We start from the raw sequence: 18,010 nt of genomic DNA, 5'->3' as shown, positions 1-18,010 counted from the left end.
CCCGGGCGCATTCCTCAATGTCAGGGTCTCAGCAGGGCAGAGTCCAGCTTCTCACTCTCCTGGAAAACACAAGAGCGGAGGGCACGTTATGACCAGCGGCGTTCATCCAGGCTAATGGCCCCGTCCAAGGGGACAAAGGGGTCCGGACGCCATATTGGGTCGCTCTCCCCGGGACCTCAAACTTCGTGTTTCGGGCAGATCACCCCTCGTCCAGGCCGCGCCGGGCGTCTCAGTGGGGTCCAGTTGGGCCGAGCGACGATTTGCGGGGGCTAGGGTGCCCCGCGGCCTCCGATTAACAGGATAATCCCGGGCTCAGTCCCGGAGCCGAGCTCTCAGGCGACCATCGCCATCGGCGCCCAAGCCACGCCCCCGAAGCAGAGGCCAGGATATCTGTGTTAGAAGAAGAATGCATGGCCCAAAGACCAGAAGTGGGAGATTTCAAAGCACAAAAGGAGGATTTATCTGACAAGTTAGCCAGTTTGGAAAATCAGGCCCGCAGAAGCAACTTGCGCTTTTTGGGGATCCCTGAAAATAAAGAAGGAGGTGACCCGAGGAGGTTCATCATCAATTTATTAAACAATGCTTTTCCAGAAATTACTGATTGGGACTGGGCTCGGGAAATACAACGAGCACATAGATTCCCTTTCACAGCAAGGAAACCACGACAAGGTCAAGAAAATTATCCCAGGGCCATTTTGGTGTCATTTAATAACTTCCTTGCCCGTGAATCTATTTATGTAAATGCAAGACCAGATAAGAAAGCGGATGGTCTAGGCTGTCAGTTCTTTGTGCGACCAGACTATTGCCAAGCTACTGTGACTCAACGATGGCAATTGAAGCAATTAATTCCTGATTTTCAGAAGAAGGAAGTAGCAGTATTTCTTCAAGGTCCTGCAAAACTAAAAACTATATTTAAAGGCCAAACAAAATACTTCATTTCTACAATTAAAGCCAAGGAGTACTTGGATTCTCTCTGAATGATTATGAAGAACTTTGATGTACAGTACGATAAATTCAGAATTTGCGTTTAGTAATTATATTGTTTAATAATTATTTAAATGCAGGACCATTATGCTTCTCTATTCTATATTTTTCTTATTTCTCTTCTGAATTTTCTCCTTCTCTCCCTTTTCTCTTTCTTTTTTTTTTTCTTTTTTCTTAGTAAGGACGCTAGGGGTTAGGGACACGGCATCCATACGTTTCAGGAACTGAAAGTTCCTGTGCCTCCTATAGTGGGGAGGGTGGGGGGAGGGGTTCTGGGAATAAGGGTGGGGGTGGGCAAGGGCAGGGGTTGGTGGTGGGGGTGTAAGGCAGAGGTGTTCAATAGAGGGATGAATATAAGGCATTCAAATGATAATACCGAGGAGCAAATGTTATTGATGATGGTCAATAATTTTTTTCTTCCATTATTTTTGACATGTATAAAAAGGTGAAAATATGTACTATTAATATTAATGGTCTCAATGACTTAAAGAAGATTGCTATGTTTCGTACAATGCTCCAAACTCTGAATATTGATCTGTTATGTATCCAGGAAACTCACATTTCATGGGATAAACGTTTTCTTTTGAATAATCTGGGATTAGAAGTTCTGATTACATCTAAACAAATGGGTATTAAGAGAGGCGTTGCAATCTGTATGCGAAAGGGAGTAGGGAAGTGTTTAAAAACACTATCTGATAAATGGGGCAGATGGGGGCTTGCTGAATTAAAAATTGGAAGCTGCAAATTTACCTTATGTTGTATTTATGGCCCCAATCTGGACGATGCCGAATTATTTAATACTATGAACACAGAGTTATCCATTTGGACACAACCGATAATAGTTTGTGGGGACCTAAATATTCATATGTCAGCCGATTGGAATATCAAATCAGGGAAGAGATATATGGGCCGTAAGATCAAAACTTATAAAGCACTCAGAGACCTGGTATTAAGTAGCGGGCTAACTGATGTCTGGAATAAATTCTACTATAATGACCCTGGATATACTTTTTTCTCTATTCCTCATCGAAAATTTGTCCGTTTAGATTACTTTTTTGTATCCTCAGTTTTTCTGGAGAAAATCCGTATTGAAATATTACCACAAGTCATTTCAGACCATAACCCCATAATTGCCGAGATTCAATTCCCTACTGATTGTCAAAACCCAACTAGATCCTGGTCATTCCAGAGAAACTTATTATTAGATGAAGAGTACCTTCAGTTTATGGTTACAATCATTAAAGATTATTTTCTAATAAACAATGATACTGCCTCCCCACAAGTAGTTTGGGATTCTTTTAAATCCGTTGTACGGGGCGAGACAATCAGCTTCGCAAATTATAAGAGGCAAAAAAACCAAACAGATTTTAAGGATAGGCTAAACAAGATCAGGCTGGCCGAGTTGGAATTATCTACTGCTTGCAAAAACAATGTTAGTATAGAGGATGCACAAACACGATTAACCATTGAACGTTCAGGTCTTCGTATACATATTGCCGATGAAGTAGCTGCAAAATTTAAACAATATAAAACTGAACGCTACGAATTTAGTGAACGCACGGGGAAAATTCTAGCACAGCGTTTACGTCAAAAATCTTCTTTTAATGAAATACAGTGTGTTAAAGACATAAATGGGGTCTCTCACGAAAGTAAGGAAGGAATATTAGAGGCATTTCATGGCTTTTACAAGATGCTGTATAACGATCATAATAATGAAGTTGATAAGACTCTTAATCCCATAAATTATCTACAAAATACTAACCAACTTTCTTTGTGCACAGATGATACCGATTTATTTGCTAGGCCAATAAGCTGGGAAGAGATTGAAAAGGCTATTATGAGTCTTGCAGCTGGCAAAGCCATGGGGCCCGACCAGATCCCCCTTGAATTTTATCGGACATTTAGACATTTGTTGAAGACAGAATTGTTAAAAATCTTTAATGTAGCATTTCAAGACAAATCCCCTGATTCTTGGTCCACTGCCACTATAGTTGTTTTTGTAAAAAAGAACAAGGATCCAAAGGAACTAGGCTCGTATCGTCCCATTTCCCTTATTACGGCAGACAGTAAGATTTATTCTAAAATCCTCGCAAATAGACTAAATGATGTTATGGCAGGCTTGGTTTCTCACACTCAACATGGGTTTATTAAACATAGGGACACTACAGATCACGTTAAACGTGTTATTGCACTGTTGGATTGGGCTCAAGCAAAGGAATCCCCAGTCGGAGTGATCTTACTCGATGCTGAAAAAGCGTTCGATAGAGTAGACTGGGGGTTCCTTTGGTCTGTATTAGAATGGAAGGGTTTTCCATCACAATTTATTAAAGCTGTACAGTCACTTTATTTTAACGCAAAGGGTGTAATAAGACTAGGCACGGATATCTCCAGACCATTCTCAATCACTAGGGGGACCAGACAAGGTTGCCCCTGTTCTCCACTTTTATTTGCACTTTATTTAGAACCTTATTTGAACAGACTAATCACAGAACCTGGCATCCCACCAGTCCGACTTCATGAGGTAGATCACAAAGTTTTAGCATACGCAGACGATGTGGCCATTGTAACCTCTGATTCTTCTACCGCTTTACCTAAAATAATTGAAGTTGCCAGTGAATTTGGTAAATTCTCTGGATACAAATTAAATATCTCAAAAACCCAAATTGTACGTTCTAAAACTGGTACACCCACTGATATTCCACTAAACTCTACTGCTACATACCTCGGTGTAATTATATCATCCAAAATAGATGACATTGTTGGACTAAACCTGGATCCTTTACTTTTATCCACTAATAGAACTCTAGAAAGGATAAATAATTTACATTTATCTTTATTCGGACGGACCAATGTCATTAAGATGTTAATCTTTCCAAAATTGCTTTATTTTTTTCGTACTATTCCCCTATTTTTTTCTATGTCTTTTTTTTAATAAAATAGATAGGATGTTGTCCAGATTTCTATGGGGGTATCGTCGTTCAAGAAGATCTTTAAAGTGGTGTACCCTCCCGCAAGGGCGTGCTGGGTTGGGATTTCCGAACTTTAGAATATATTATTGGGCTATTACTCTTAAAACAATTAAGGTTTTACTATTTCATGACCATGTTAACGAAACCTTTATGGCACCATCTATTTTCGAAATGCTTATGGGTGCTCATGTGCGCCAATGCTTACTGATATTTATGGAGCCGAGCTATTACAAAAAAACAAAATTTAAGGTTTTTCTTTCTGCTTTCTTGGTTTGGAGACAAATTAATAAAGCTTTACGGATAACCTCAAAATATAATTTTTACACACGTATCTGTTGCAATATTTCATTATCAGGGATTTCTCAAGATATCCCCACCCATCGACTTCGTCTGGGACAGATTCGTTCAATTGGGCAACTGTATCAAAACAGGGTTTTAATGTCCTTCTCTGAACTCCAAGATACATTTGGTCTTTCCAGAAACGAATTCTTCAAATACTTACAAATTCGTAGCTTTTTGGAAAAAAAAAACCTCTTATACAGTGACGCAATGGAGACTAATGATATCTTGGAGAGTGGTAGGAGGGATAGCCGTATTGGCACAATTTATCAGTTAATGATTAACAGGTTGCATGACGATCCCGATCAACAAGCCCAGAAATGGGAAAGAAAACTGTGTATAGAAGGGATAGATTTGGCAAGGGCATTCGAGATTAGCAACAAAACACTAATTAACAGCTCTCTTAAAAGTCAACATTATATGGCTTCTTTAGATCTTTACTATACACCTGCTAAACTGGTCAAATGGAAAGCTACGAAAGGCATCAATTGTAGCCGTTGTGGAATTTTAGCAGCAGACTCATGTCACATGTTCTTTAGCTGTCCTAAATTAACTGTATATATAAATAAGATAGAAAAGTTTTTGACCAATTTGCTTAATGTTAATATCAAATTATGTCCTTCTGTGATTATCTTCGGCGTATATTTTCCATCCGAGAGTTTATCTGCTGATCAAGAACATTTTCTTTTTATTGGAATGTCCATTTACCGTTTTTGTATTACCTCAAGATGGCTAGATGTCGATCCACCATCATTTGAGCAATGGTTGGGAAAGCTGTTAAATGTTTATAGAATGGACAAAGCAGTTTACAAACTGAAAGGACAGAGAAAGAAGATATTTGCTAGGAAGCTATGGTCTCCTATTGACAATTGGATCTAACTCAATAATGACCACATCTGTAAAGAGATATTTTACTTGCTACATGTTTTAATTTTTTTCTCTTTTTTTTTTCTTTATCCGCAACTATGTGAACGATTGTCATTGCCTAAATGTTGTCTTCATCCTTGTATTTGTTATGCCTCTGCCATTGAAAAAAAAAAAAAAAAAAAAAAAAAAAAGAGATTTAATAATGAAATGGGGCGAAAGGCAGAGCAGTGCGTGAGTTTTTTGCCGGGTTTCGGGATCACTACTACTTCCACGGCAAGCATGTCCGGGGGAATAGCACCCGTCCCCTCGAAGGAATTGAAGAGGCGGGTGAGTACCGGAGCTAATTGCATTTTGAAGAGCTTGTAAAACCCCGCCGAGAAGCCGTCCGGTCCCGGGGACTTGAGCGGACGCAGTCGGGATATGGCAGTCAAGATCTCATCTTGGCGTAAAGGGGCGTCCAAGGCATCCGCGTCGGTTTTGGAGACTTCAGTTAGAGCTGTCGTTGCTAGGTAAGCTTCGATGTTTCCCGACGGGACATCATCCTCCCCGTATAGGGAAGCATAGTAGGAGCGGAACGCTTCAGCCACATGAGTGTCCTCCGTGAGCACTGCCCCATTGTCACCTACGAGAGTAGTGATTTTAGCTCGTTGGGTTTTGACTTTCAAGGCGCTGGCCAACAGTCGGCCTGTCCTGTTCCCACCAACGTAATATGTGTGTTTAAGTCGTAAAGCTGCGAATTCTGCCCTATCCATATCCAGGCTGGCTAGTTGGGCTCGGGCTGCCTTCAGCTGCCTCCAAACCCTCGGGGCACATGTGCGACTATGGACCCGCTCTAGTTCTGCGACTTTCATCGTGAGGTCGTCCCTTTTACTTTTGCGGTCTTTAGCTCCGGCTGCTGCTATAGCGATAAGTTCACCTCGAACTACCGACTTCAGGGCACCCCAAAGAGCTGTGATGGGTATCCCCGGAGTATCGTTGGTAGCTAAATACTCAGTGATGCATTCACTAATGCGTTTGGTGACCTCCGGTCTTTGTAAGAGCGTTTCGCGTAAACGCCATGGGCCTCGTGGGCGACGAGCCGCCCGGAGTTTGAGTGTCACCTCGACCGCGTCATGATCAGAGAGGGCTGCTGGCATTATAACGGCCTCCTCAAGACACTGGATGAGGTCTGAGGAGCCTATGAAGTGATCCAATCTGGCGTATGTGTGGTGCACGTGGGAGTAGAACGTGAACTGGGAAGAGTGTGGGTGTTTAGTTCTCCAAAGATCAATCAACTCTCTGTCTTTTAACCAATCATGTCCTGTGGGTGAAAGAGCTCCAGTCCCTCCATATCTATGTCCCGACCTATCTGTGAGTGCGTCCATGACTATGTTGAGATTCCCCCCTATGAGTATGGGTGCGTGTGGAGTTTGAAGCGCCTCCAAAAGTGCGCCTTTTAAGAAGGCCTCTTGTCCTGAGTTTGGAGCATATAGGGAGCCAATCGTGAGGTGTGTGTCACCGAGCTGGAATGTATGCACCAAGAGCCGACCCTTAATCTCACCTACCTTGGCACCCACCCTGCCCTGGAAGCCTTTGGAAATAAGGATCGCAACTCCCGCATGCTTTGTTGGAAGGGAGGAGTAGAACTGGTGCGGAAAGGCGCGGAAGCGCATTCTATGCCAATCCTTCTGCAAGAGGTGAGTTTCTTGTAGCAAGCAGATATCTGCCCCTGAGTGCTCTAAATAGGAAATAACGGCCCTTCTCTTTATTGGGTTGTTTAACCCCTTCACATTAAGCGTTAGTACCTTAAGGAGAACGTCCGTCATGGTATATTAGAGTGGTAACCCAGTACATAGTAGGCTTCTTGCCGGCTCCTTGACTGTGAGGCAGTAGGCCCCTGGGTGCGGCCCGCATCGTAACCCTTCATGTTCACTGGTAGCCCCTTGACGCATGGGTGCATCAGAGCATGGTGGCCGCTCAGCGGCAAAGCGCCCGTTCTCCCCAAGCTAGATCCAAAGTGGCACACTGGTCCCCACCCCTGAAAGTCCCCAAACCCCATCATCCCCCCCCAAAACAACCCACCGCCACCACAGAATAAACAGGTGTATAGGTACCTGAAAGTCATCATGAGCAAAGGTTTGGCAGCACTCCCCGGTATTAAGCCCCCCTCCCCCACCCAGCCCCAACAACCCTGAACCTTGTAGTTCCAATCCTGTTTCTCGGCACAGGATCGTGGTGAAAAGTACTGAAGGGGTCATCTCCGACGGCGGCCTCTCCGGCCCCCCCCGCCCGGCCCACCCACCGAGTGAGTGAAGTTCGTGCTGTGCAAAGTCTCTCTCCTGAAGTGGCCTATCATTTGGGAGAGGAGATTTCTTTGGCCACCTCAGCCACCGCTGCTTCACGCTCCTTGGAGATGACTGAGGCATCTGGTTTGAGGCGGCGAGACGGAGATCGCCCGTAGTGGACAGTCTGCCATCCTCCCGTAGCCGATTTCTGGGAGCTTCTGAGCACCGGCTCGGTGTCGGTAAAGTCTAAGCCCAGGAGTTCACAGGTGTCTCTGAGTGAACGCAGCTGTTGCAGCCGGCCATTCCATTTAAAGATTATTCGGAACGGGTGGCCCCATGAGTACGGGATTTCTTTTTGCCGCAGATGGTCCATCACCTGTCTGAACTCTTTCCGTTTTTGAAGAGTTGTGGAGGAGAGATCCGGGTAAAGGGCGATAGAGTGCCCCTGAAATTGTAGGGGCTGGGTGCGCCGGGCCTCCCTCAGGATTCGCTCCTTCAACGGGAAATCCGGGAGGAAAGCTAGGATGTCCGGCGGGGGGGCTGAGGCTTTTCGAGGCAGACCCACTCTGTGCGCCCTATCTATGCGGATAGGAAAGTCCGCCGGTTCACCCAGCACATTTCTGAAGAGGGCCTGGAGGAACTTGGTGATATCAGCCCCCTCTTCTTTCTGAGGCACTCCCCGGACCCGTATGTTGTTCCGGCGGGAACGGTTCTCAAGGTCCTCAGCGTGGGCTTGGAGGTCTAGCTGCTGGTCCGTGAGGCTTAGGATCTCCTGCTGGAGCTGGTCGATTTCTGCGCTTCTAGTCTGGTCGGCTTCCTCAACAGCGACCACGCGTTCGCCAAGGCCCTCGACCTCGCGCCAAAGCTCTCTGACCTCACCCGCCACCTCATGTTGTAGGGATTTGAAGTCTTCTCTGAGCGAGTTAAATAAGGTTTCTAGGAAGGTCCTAGTGATGGGCACCTGGTCATCTGCTGACACCAGCGGCGTTTTCCCCGCCTCTGGGGATGGCGGGTCTTTGTTAGATCTGGGCTGCGACTTGGCTAACAGTTCAGGGAGCGTCTGGGAGCCTTTTTTCCCCCTCTGACCCGCCATGGCGTGGATGCTCAGGGCGCCCGCAGGCGGCAGGATGCAGGGACGTAGTCCGATGCGGGAGGGGTGGTGAAGCAGGAGCTGGAGCAGGGAGTCCTCAGCAAGTCTCTGCGCACTGTGCGGTAACCAGTTGGGGGGCAGCGAAGATATAGGTCACTTATACACCAGCCAGAGGTGTGGCACTCCCTAACAGCTGCACGCGTTCAGGTTACTACCACCCAGGGAGCCTGTAGGGCTCTATCAGACAGCACTCCGCCGGGGGCTCGATGGTGCCCCCCGAGCTTCCCCTGTACCGCCCCCGTCCTCCTCACCTGCGTAGTTGCAGCTTGGTCAGGGATCGTGGTCTTCCGGGTCAGTGCCCACTCTATTTAGAGATTCGCCGCTGCTCCTGATGCCTGGGGGCCCCCAGAAGCTGCAAAGAAGCTGCGCTGTCGCACCAGGAGGCCTTTGGGGCACCCACGCGGTCAAGTCCAGGGTGTGGGGGCGGGGAGCTCCGAGGCTAGGCCCGAGGCCGGGGCCTCGATTTTCGCGACCGCCGTCCGGACTGCCCTGGACGCCGGCCGGGTCGCTCCGATGAAGGCGTGCCTCCCTCGCAGCTCCGATGTTGCAGGCAGCGGGGGGCAGGCTCCGGAAGACTCCGCGGGTGAGGGGAATGCCGTGTGCGCCAACCAGCGTATGCAAATCCCACAGGATGGCGTCTTCTTCCTGTCAGCAGGCCCAAGCCGGGGCGTAAAGTTTCGCGGCCGCCTGCCGCGCGGCCCTCGTGTCCAGCCGAGCGCCGGTGAGGCGGTTGTCCTTCGGGTGGCTTTCGCAACAGCGGTATGCAGAGCGGCTGCTCTCAGGCCCGCCGCAGCGTCTTTGGCGGTGATGGCTCGCTCCAGACGACTTACATGGAACCGGGTAACTGTGCAGGATCGTCCGAGCTCTGGCGCCGCTGTGTCCACCGGCTCTCGGGTGTAGGCCCCCCGGGTGGCCCTTGGCGCAGATCGCGGGGTTACAGGCGCACCCTCAGGGCACCCCAGCAGTGTGGCCGCTTCTCCGCTATTTGTGGCAGTGGTCGGGAGAGAAAGAGACTGTGTTTCTCAGTGGTTTGGCGGGATCGGGCAGGGAGCTCCGGAGACCTGCGTCCGATCACGCCGCCATCTTGGACACGCCCCGAGCTCTATCTTTTTAAGGCGGCATTCTCCACTGCATTCTTTGGGGCATTTCGCCTCAGCAAGCTAGTAGCACCCAGAAGGGCTGGGCCAATGGGGCGTTGCTTACAGGCAGCCGATGTCAAACCCAAACCAGCAGAGGTTGAGTTACTCCTGAGGCGGTCAGAAACAGATCAGGCTGGCAAGAGGGTGGTGGTGCGTTTGCAATGCATCAAGGACAACAGATACTGCGCGGTATGCTGCCCACTTACATACATGGTGGTGTGACCAGCAGGGGAGGGTCCTCTGTTCAAGGATGGAGAAGAAACCAACTAAGCAAATTTCAGTTCACAGCAGTGATGCACCAGGCCTTCGTCAAGGCAGGGGGGGGCCCCAGAGGCGTTTTGCTCCCACTCATTCAGGATTGGGGCAGCAACCTCAGCAACACAGCATGGGATGACCGAGGCAGGGATACAAGTAATAGGCAGATGGCAGTCCCAAGCATACAGGACCTATGTGAGACCCCAGCTAGTGTAGAATCGCCCGGTAAAGACACAAGGGCTGCTGCATTGGGAGAGGGCACCGCCTCCAGTGCGAGAGGCCATCTTACATTTGTGATCATTGCTTCAGCAGGAAGGTGACCCCACCTGGTGTGGGTTGTTGGACACTCCTTCGTATCCAGAAATGCAGTCTTGGTGGCAGCGGGGGGCCACAAGCGAACAGGAAGACCGATCAACACATGCATCCGATGGCTGGGGCATCAAGGGATGAGATAGAATCTGCTGCCAGTGACCCTTAGGGACCTGCAAGCTGACACAGCATGTCATCCGGATATCTTGATAATCTACCTGGGAGGTAATGGCTTGGCCAAAGGGGGAGGAAGGCACTCCTCCAAGACATCCGAACAGACCTCACAGAGGCGGCGAGGCGCTTTGGGAGTACGGCCATCATTTGGGTGGAGCTGATCAGCAGAATGGAGTGACGGGGGGCCGAGTCACACAAGGTAGTTGAAAACTCGAGAAGAAAGCTGAATATTGCAGTTAACAAATTCTACAAAACTAACGGATTGGAAAGCATCAGGCATGGGCTCATCCACCCAGGCCGCCCAGAGCTCTATGGGCGGGATGGTGTCCACCTGTCGAGGAGCCTGCAAAAGAACTAACCAACGAACTGTCGGTGCAATTTGCAAATTGGTGATGTACATATGATTTAAGGCAAATAAGGCGTATGACTAGCAAAGTATATGATTTATGGCCCAAAGTATGACAGTTCACAAATGATGATTTATGACCCGGGTCATACAAGTTATGACAAAAGTATATGTATGTATCCATAATAAAACTGTGGCCAACAATGACCACTATAACCATTACGCATGTTGGCTATTTATTCTAAGACATACAAGGACGGAAGAGTGCAAGTACCCTGGAGTAGGCACAGCTTGGGTATTATGAGAGAAAATGTGGGTATTTTCTGAACTGAAATGCTGATGTTTTGGAGAAAAATTGTAACATTTCTAAAATGTATTTAAAGCTGAAGTTTGAGTGATAAATCATGAAGCAGCCAGGCTTATTACTCATATTATTACTTTGGTGCCAGTAAGGTTGCAGCTGTGGCATTATATATGATCCATGTAGAGGCATTCCAAATCGATAAAGCTTTTTTTTTTTTTACATTACTGCCGGCAATCCTGCCTAATGTTCTGATGTGATCACTGTGGATAATCTTGCATTGGGTGGCTACTCCGATAATCTTGTCGGATGTTGTCGCTCTTACCACAGAAATCGGTGGAGACCCCTGGTCCACACACATATTGCATCTCAAACGTTGTTTACAAAAATATTCTTCCATTGCCAGTGGATTTTTAATTATTACCTCCAATGTAAATTGGACACCATATTTACGTCAGGCGATATTCTGGCTACGATATTATAGTACCACACCCAGTAGCTTAGAAATTGCAGAAACGTGGTATGAAGCTCAATGTAACACTATTAATGTAGTTATGTTTTTCCTTTCTCAGGTATTATGCAATGTTGATGAACTCTTTGACCGGGAAGAGCTTTCAGCTGCCCCTGATTCTGGCTGGCCAGACTGCTTTAATAGTGGAGTATTTGTCTTCCGACCATCACTAGAAACGTACCATCGCTTACTTCAGTTTGCAGCAGAGCATGGCAGCTTTGATGGTAAGAATTTGAGTGCCACTTGTGTTAGGGAAAGGGAAGCAGTGGAGATGTGCTAGGTTGGCTTCATAAGGAGATGGGATTATTTTTCTCTCTTTCACAAACAAGATGGTGGATCAAACCAGAGTAGACAGCAATCAGTAGTTGCCATGGTCGCGGGTGATGTGCAGAAATTATTGCCAAAGCAGAATAAGGGTACTTTAGATGAAGTCTCATTCCATAATTTGCATGGGCCTAGCCTTGCTGCACATTCATGTAATGTCTCTTCTTCGAAACGGAAAGGCCTTTAGATCGAATAAGGACTGATTGATATTGTCATAGGCAGGGCCACTGGAATTATGCGGTACAGGAGGGCCAAATTATGCGGCAGGGTTGAGTAAAGTATGCGGCAAGCAAAGGCAAATCATGTGACGTAATGCAGCACATTTTCTGATACTATTCCTTAATTAGTTTGCAATTTTTACACTATCTATGCATTGGGTGCACCTCATTCCGGGCGGCGGCAGCGGACCAAGTAGGTTCCTGGCGGCGAGTCGCTACTAGCAAATGGATGTAGCGCGAAGAGAGCCTCCCCCGCTTAGCCCACTAATGACAGCACCGTAATACTGTGCTATTTTTTTGGGGCCCCTGGAAAAACTAGGGTGCAGAAACCGAATATTTCCGGTATTGTTATTATACAATTTTTCACATTTAATATCCACTGGTTGAACACACCTTAGCGAGCGCGGACCACCAGGGATGCTCACTTTAATGGTCCTGAAGAAAGCTGCATGAATTAATATAGACAGCTGAAACATGTCGACCTGCTTTTGAAGGGATATAAGTGGTCAAGAATATTACCACTAACAATATCCCACACCCTGCTTTTAATAATATTAGCTGACCACTAAATAAAGTTGTTTTTGGTACAACTAATATTTTTTAACATCTCACTATCACCTGCACTCAAACACATACCTATCAAGTTCACTTCACAATAACCTGCTCTGCTGTAAATCAGGCGTTGAAGCACACTGGAGGGCCATTCGGTTCCTCCAGTGGGAACCCCATGATGAAGCATGTCACCACTAGGGTGAGTGAGGGTTCTTCTTAAATATATATATGTGTTATTGTTTTTTCCTTTGTATGTGTGTTCACCCTTTTTCCCTATTCTGGTTCCAATATCGCCTTGTCACTATTGGTGGGAGGTTTCTTCCTATGGTGTTCCTGGCTTTATTTCTTTGCCCACAGCACCAACAAGTCACTCCTTAGTTGTTTGTTGCACCTCATTAGTACCAATGTAACACCCAAATATAGCAATAAGCAACAGAAAGGGGAACAGTCAACCTTTGCAACATGTCTGAAATGTTGCGGTAACATGTTGCGCTACATTTTTAGTAACTTTTGACCCATTTGAGCTAGAAACAAAATTGTTTTTTTTGTTAAAATTTGCAGATTATGCAGCGGATGATGGATTATGTGGCAAATGGGGCAAATCTATAATTACGCGAAAATTGCTGCAGCTGCAAAATCGCCAAATTCCAGTGGCCCTGGTCATAGGTTGCTTAGATCAATCGTACACTACTGCTTGTGGATCACACTATACACAAACACATCGGTAAATGTTTTGAAAGTACGTGAAACTACTTCTGCTCCAACGTTGTGTTTAATGAACATCCTTTAATCATGCAATTCCGAGCCTAGACATTACAAATTAGACAAACTATTTTTTTTTTTTTCCTATAAACCTCTTCATGGCTCGTCTCCTGCTTTGTATTGTCTCAAAAGATATTGAAATGTAAAAAAAAAAAAATACTTTCCTGAATTTTCTACTGCAATATTGATTTCTTGTGCAAAGTGCTCTCATTCAGGATGATCTGGTATGCGCTATACGAAAGCGCATAAATAAATAAAATAAAATAAGATCCATTGGTGGAGTTAAATATGGCTTTCAAAAAAATACGAATCAGTGCTTCTAATTCCCAATTCTGAAGGCGAACAGGCCGAATATGTAATATTGTATAAGTGGTGTTTGTAGCTTTCTGAGTATTATCTGTCCCAGAAGGGAAACTCGGGGGCATATTACCAACGATTAGCGATATTTATCTCTAACTAGGCTTAGCAACGATTTTTTTATCGCTAAGCATTGCCGCAAATTATCGCTGAGATAAAGTGCTATTAGCTACGTTTATCTCCAAAGGGATAATTTTTCCGGCGATAGCGTGAATATCGCTGAGAATACAGCGATATTCACGCATTAGCGACTAAATGTTCTTAGCCATGTTATCCACCTCCCATTGGATAACATGGCTAAGAACTGGTCTGGGCAGGTGTTAGTTTTTGGCGATATTTGCGCTTAGCGCGAATATTGCCATCGCTAAGCCTGCCTTGCTAACAGGCGTTAGCGATGTTAGCGACTGCTTTCAGTCGCTAACGGGTTGGGAAGGCCCACTTTGCATGTCATTAGCGATAATTATCGCTAACATGCAAAGCGGGCCCCAAACCGCTCGCTATCGCCTACAAGCTGTCACTTGCTAATAGGGCGATAGGCAATTTTTGCCGCCTTAGCGGCCGTTTTCGGCCGCTAAGCGGCGAAAATTCTATCGCCCCCCCTTGATAATATGCCCCTCAATTTCTTAATAAGAAGAAACTCTGATTCTTGAGAGGCAGCTGAGAAGGGATTTCAATAAGGCAAGACGGTTTCTTTCCCTCAGCACTGGTTAGAGATCAGCTGGGGTCAAGGGCGGGCCTGGGTCTGTTAATATGGGGCCTTAGCCGACATCCCCTGGGCCGCTTGATGTAAATACAACTTTTCAGACTTTAGTTGAAAATGAAACTGTGTTTATGAAATCAATTCATAGAGAATGTGGACATTGATTGCATGTTCAAAGCCATAATGTATGTGATTTCTGAAGTACTTTGTTAAGTCATATCTTATGAACTTAAGGTTGCATAACTATCACAGTTTTTTTCAATTAATAGATATGTCAGCACATGTGCACCTTTAATGCATCTTTCTAATCATCCTGTCACATGCGCTCTCTTGGACTGCTGAGGTGTCAGAATATAGGGCCTTATTTTTGAGATATGGAGGGCAGCCTGCCTTCTGCCGTAGGGGAAGGAGGGGGTCTTAATCTCTGCTATCCTGACGGAATACCGCCTGCCATACTTATAAATGTCTGCATACTTTGGCGGATGCAGTAACCTCTTAGTCTTTGAATAGAGACATTGTCTTTGTGGCTCCTCTGAAGGCACTAAAAGGTTACTGAGGGGCCACCATAGTTAATATGAAGGCTCAGCAAACATTTTTGTTTTTCAAAAACAAATTCCCCAAAGCAGCAGTTTAATTTAGAAAATTACTAATAAACCTAACATTCTGAGTGCTTTTTTCTAGGTGTGGGGACCATTTTTTTCTGTTCAGAACATTCACACTTTTCCTGTTGTAAAAAAAAAAATACATTAGAGTGTCCACTCTAAATAGGGTAGACAGTCTGAGGTACTTGCATCGATGGCTCCAAGTCCAGCAGGGTGCTCTGCTGGTGGAAACATGCAGAATCCCCCTCCTCTTTGTAGAAGCTGTCAGTTTGGTGGGCAGGGTTTTCTTCTCTGTCAAATTCTAAATGAGGCCCATAATTGGTGTGTGCACTGTAGGGACACATCAATTTTTCCAGTTTGTGCTGTTTTCACAGCAGAAGTAGAAGTGTGGCTTTCCTTTTGTTGCAGCTAGAATTGTTTTTTTATATCATATGCCATCCTGTAACTCAGCTACAGCCTTTCAATGATTCCTTCAATTTTTTATGTTTTAGTGATTGGTAAAAATTGGTTTCCCTCAGACATGTTAATGAAATCCAGGTAAAAAAAATGGGTAGAAATGAACTCCCCCCATTTACCTATGCCTACCTCGCTGCCTCTCGTAGAGCTCCTCACTCTCTATTGAGCTGAAATAGCTGTTCATGCCCAGTGTGGAAGTCTGGCTCTCAGTTTCTGAGGAGGACCACAGGAAGGATGGCTTAGGTGATCTTTCCCAAAAGTGTTCCACAAATTTCCGGAGGTTCCCAGAAATGATTAGTGTTAGTTAGGGAATGTAGAACCAAAAGGTTCCGTTTGTCCCAGGCCTTGATTTGTGCTATTGCGTGCCTCTGTGTCTCCACTAGCATTTATTTTTTGGGAATGGGACTCTTCACACCGGTCATGTGGCCATCAGTCCTGATTAAATCTGCTTAAACACAAAAGTATCCGCAGTCTGCCTTCCTTCAGCCCTGCTTAAACCATTGGCCACCTCGCAGCATCACCATCTGAGGGGCAGGCTGCGGGTGGGTCATGCGCTGTGGTATGGCATGTGCAGTGAGTCAGTTTGAATGCTTACTAATGATCTAATGATCTGGTGACTGTTCCCCTGCCCTGTTGGCACTTTCCAGTAGAGGCAGCTGCAAAGCAGCTCAGCACTCTGCCCTGATTTTGGGAGGAAAAAAGGGCTTTTAGAGAGAATATACTGAGAAAGAGGATGCATCCTGCTGGGCTGCCCAGGAAACTCAGGTACAAGGGTGCAGCAAGCAGGGACATGTCTGAAGGAGGGTTGGTTACCACTAGTAGCATATACAATATCTATTTTCCAATAAATTCGCTACATAAAACCAGTAGTGGCTGGTATTGGGTAAAAGTGGTGAGGCAGTGGGGGGACAAATAAAGAACTTACTTGGCTGTCTCTTGCCGCTCTTCTGCTGACTGCAGTGCTGAGGCTCCCAGACTCCCTATGCAGCCAATCCCAGCACTTCCCTCATGCTGGTGAGAGAAGAGCTTGGATTAGTTTGAACGGGCTGGTTTTCAGGTCCATCGGGTAATGGAAGCCTGTGCCTGCTGTTCTCGCCACACTGCAATGCAGCTCGGGTTGGAGAGATATCAGGGCACATGTCGGTTTGGTCGTCCTGAGGCAGCTGGCCAAACCGGCATGCGCACAGACGGCAGTGCTCCCCACTCTCCTTCTGTGCTTGCTGTAGTGCTGGGTGAGTATGGCCCGCCCCCCAAAACTCGGCTCCGAGAAGAAAAGTAAAGTTATAAGAAAACTGTTTTATTTCATTTTAATTTTCTATTTTTGCAGCTGCTGACGGGGGAGGCAATGCTCCTTTGCCCTAACGGAGGAGCTGCCACTGCATAAAAGAGGGTTTTTTCTTAAAAACGAAATTACCTAGATTCTATCGCTTGAAGAAACCCTATCTCTAGAGGTAGGATGGAAGAGGAAGTGCCAGTGGAGACAAAGAGAGGTGTCAAGGACTTGAAATTTAGGGCAGAGAGTGAGAAACTTGGATGGGTGAGCATGCGAAAAAGAGAGGGAAGTTGTTCAGGAGGGCAGGAAGAAGGTAGAGGTTAATTGGTGGGGGAGAAGATATATTTATAAATAAAGAAGATGTGCAACTAGGACACTGGTAGAGAGACAAAGAAATGGTGCAAGCAGGAGTCCGGAAGGACGACGTTTCTGCACATGAGAAGTGATTAAAATGGAAAAGGGGTTCATGGGTTATATAGGGGAGCTATCAGTAGGGTCAAAAATAGAAAACCGGGAAGGGGGTACTAGAGGGGAGAACGGTGGTGGGAGGAAAGGAAGTGGAGAACAGGCAGAAGGAAAGAAGGTGAGGATGGATGGAAAAGATCAGAATGGTCTAAAGGAAATATTAAAGGGTGGAGGATGAGGGAGGGAATGGGAAGGAATAGAGCTGAGTAGATGAGATGAGGTACCTATAGGAGACAAAATGAGGAAGGGCAGCATTGAAGGACATATAACACAAACATGATGTTAAGCTGTTCAATTAAGTGTGGTGAGGAAAACTGGAATTATGATGATATAGAGAAAAGTGAAAATAAAACTGGTATACATAGGTATCAAAAACAATTACAACAAAGAAGATGTGGAAGAAGCAGTGAAAGCACTAACAGCAGCATTCCCGAAATGTGTCCCCAGAATGTGTAATAGAGTTCACTTATAATAGGTCTAGTGAACTAACCACTTGAATTTCTGATGTCCATGAGGGCAGTGGGCCTGGGCAGTGGTAGAAATGGGCCTTGCCATTCGTGGATATAGGCTACACTCTCCATAGAATGTAAATTGGGTAACGGCACTGATTATCTTTCACAATTTAAGTACTGCGACCCTCAAACCTTTCACATGTGTTTGGATATGACTTTAAAGCTTTGACACAATTCAATA

General features: G+C 45.9%; 1 protein-coding gene across 8 annotated transcripts in view; it reads left to right on the top strand.

Moving 5' to 3' along the window:
* LOC147672952 (glycogenin-1-like) overlaps positions 1–18,010 on the top strand; it is a 261,253-nt gene that overhangs the window by 127,494 nt on the left and 115,749 nt on the right. For all 8 annotated transcript variants that reach the window (XR_015303473.1, XR_015303471.1, XR_015303472.1 and 5 more), the window contains exon 5: positions 11,670–11,832. Coding sequence is in view for 4 of the 8 variants with exons in the window: in XM_086947859.1 (XP_086803985.1) it covers positions 11,670–11,832 (163 nt within the window). In the remaining 4 variants the exon portion in view is untranslated. The remainder of the gene's footprint in view (positions 1–11,669; positions 11,833–18,010) is intronic.

The sequence above is a fragment of the Lissotriton vulgaris genome, assembly GCF_964263255.1.
Source record: "Lissotriton vulgaris chromosome 8 unlocalized genomic scaffold, aLisVul1.2 SUPER_8_unloc_1, whole genome shotgun sequence".
Classification (NCBI taxonomy): Eukaryota; Metazoa; Chordata; class Amphibia; order Caudata; family Salamandridae; genus Lissotriton; species Lissotriton vulgaris.
The sequence above is the reverse complement of the archived record's forward strand: the minus strand, read 5'-3'. Positions and strand labels throughout refer to the sequence as shown.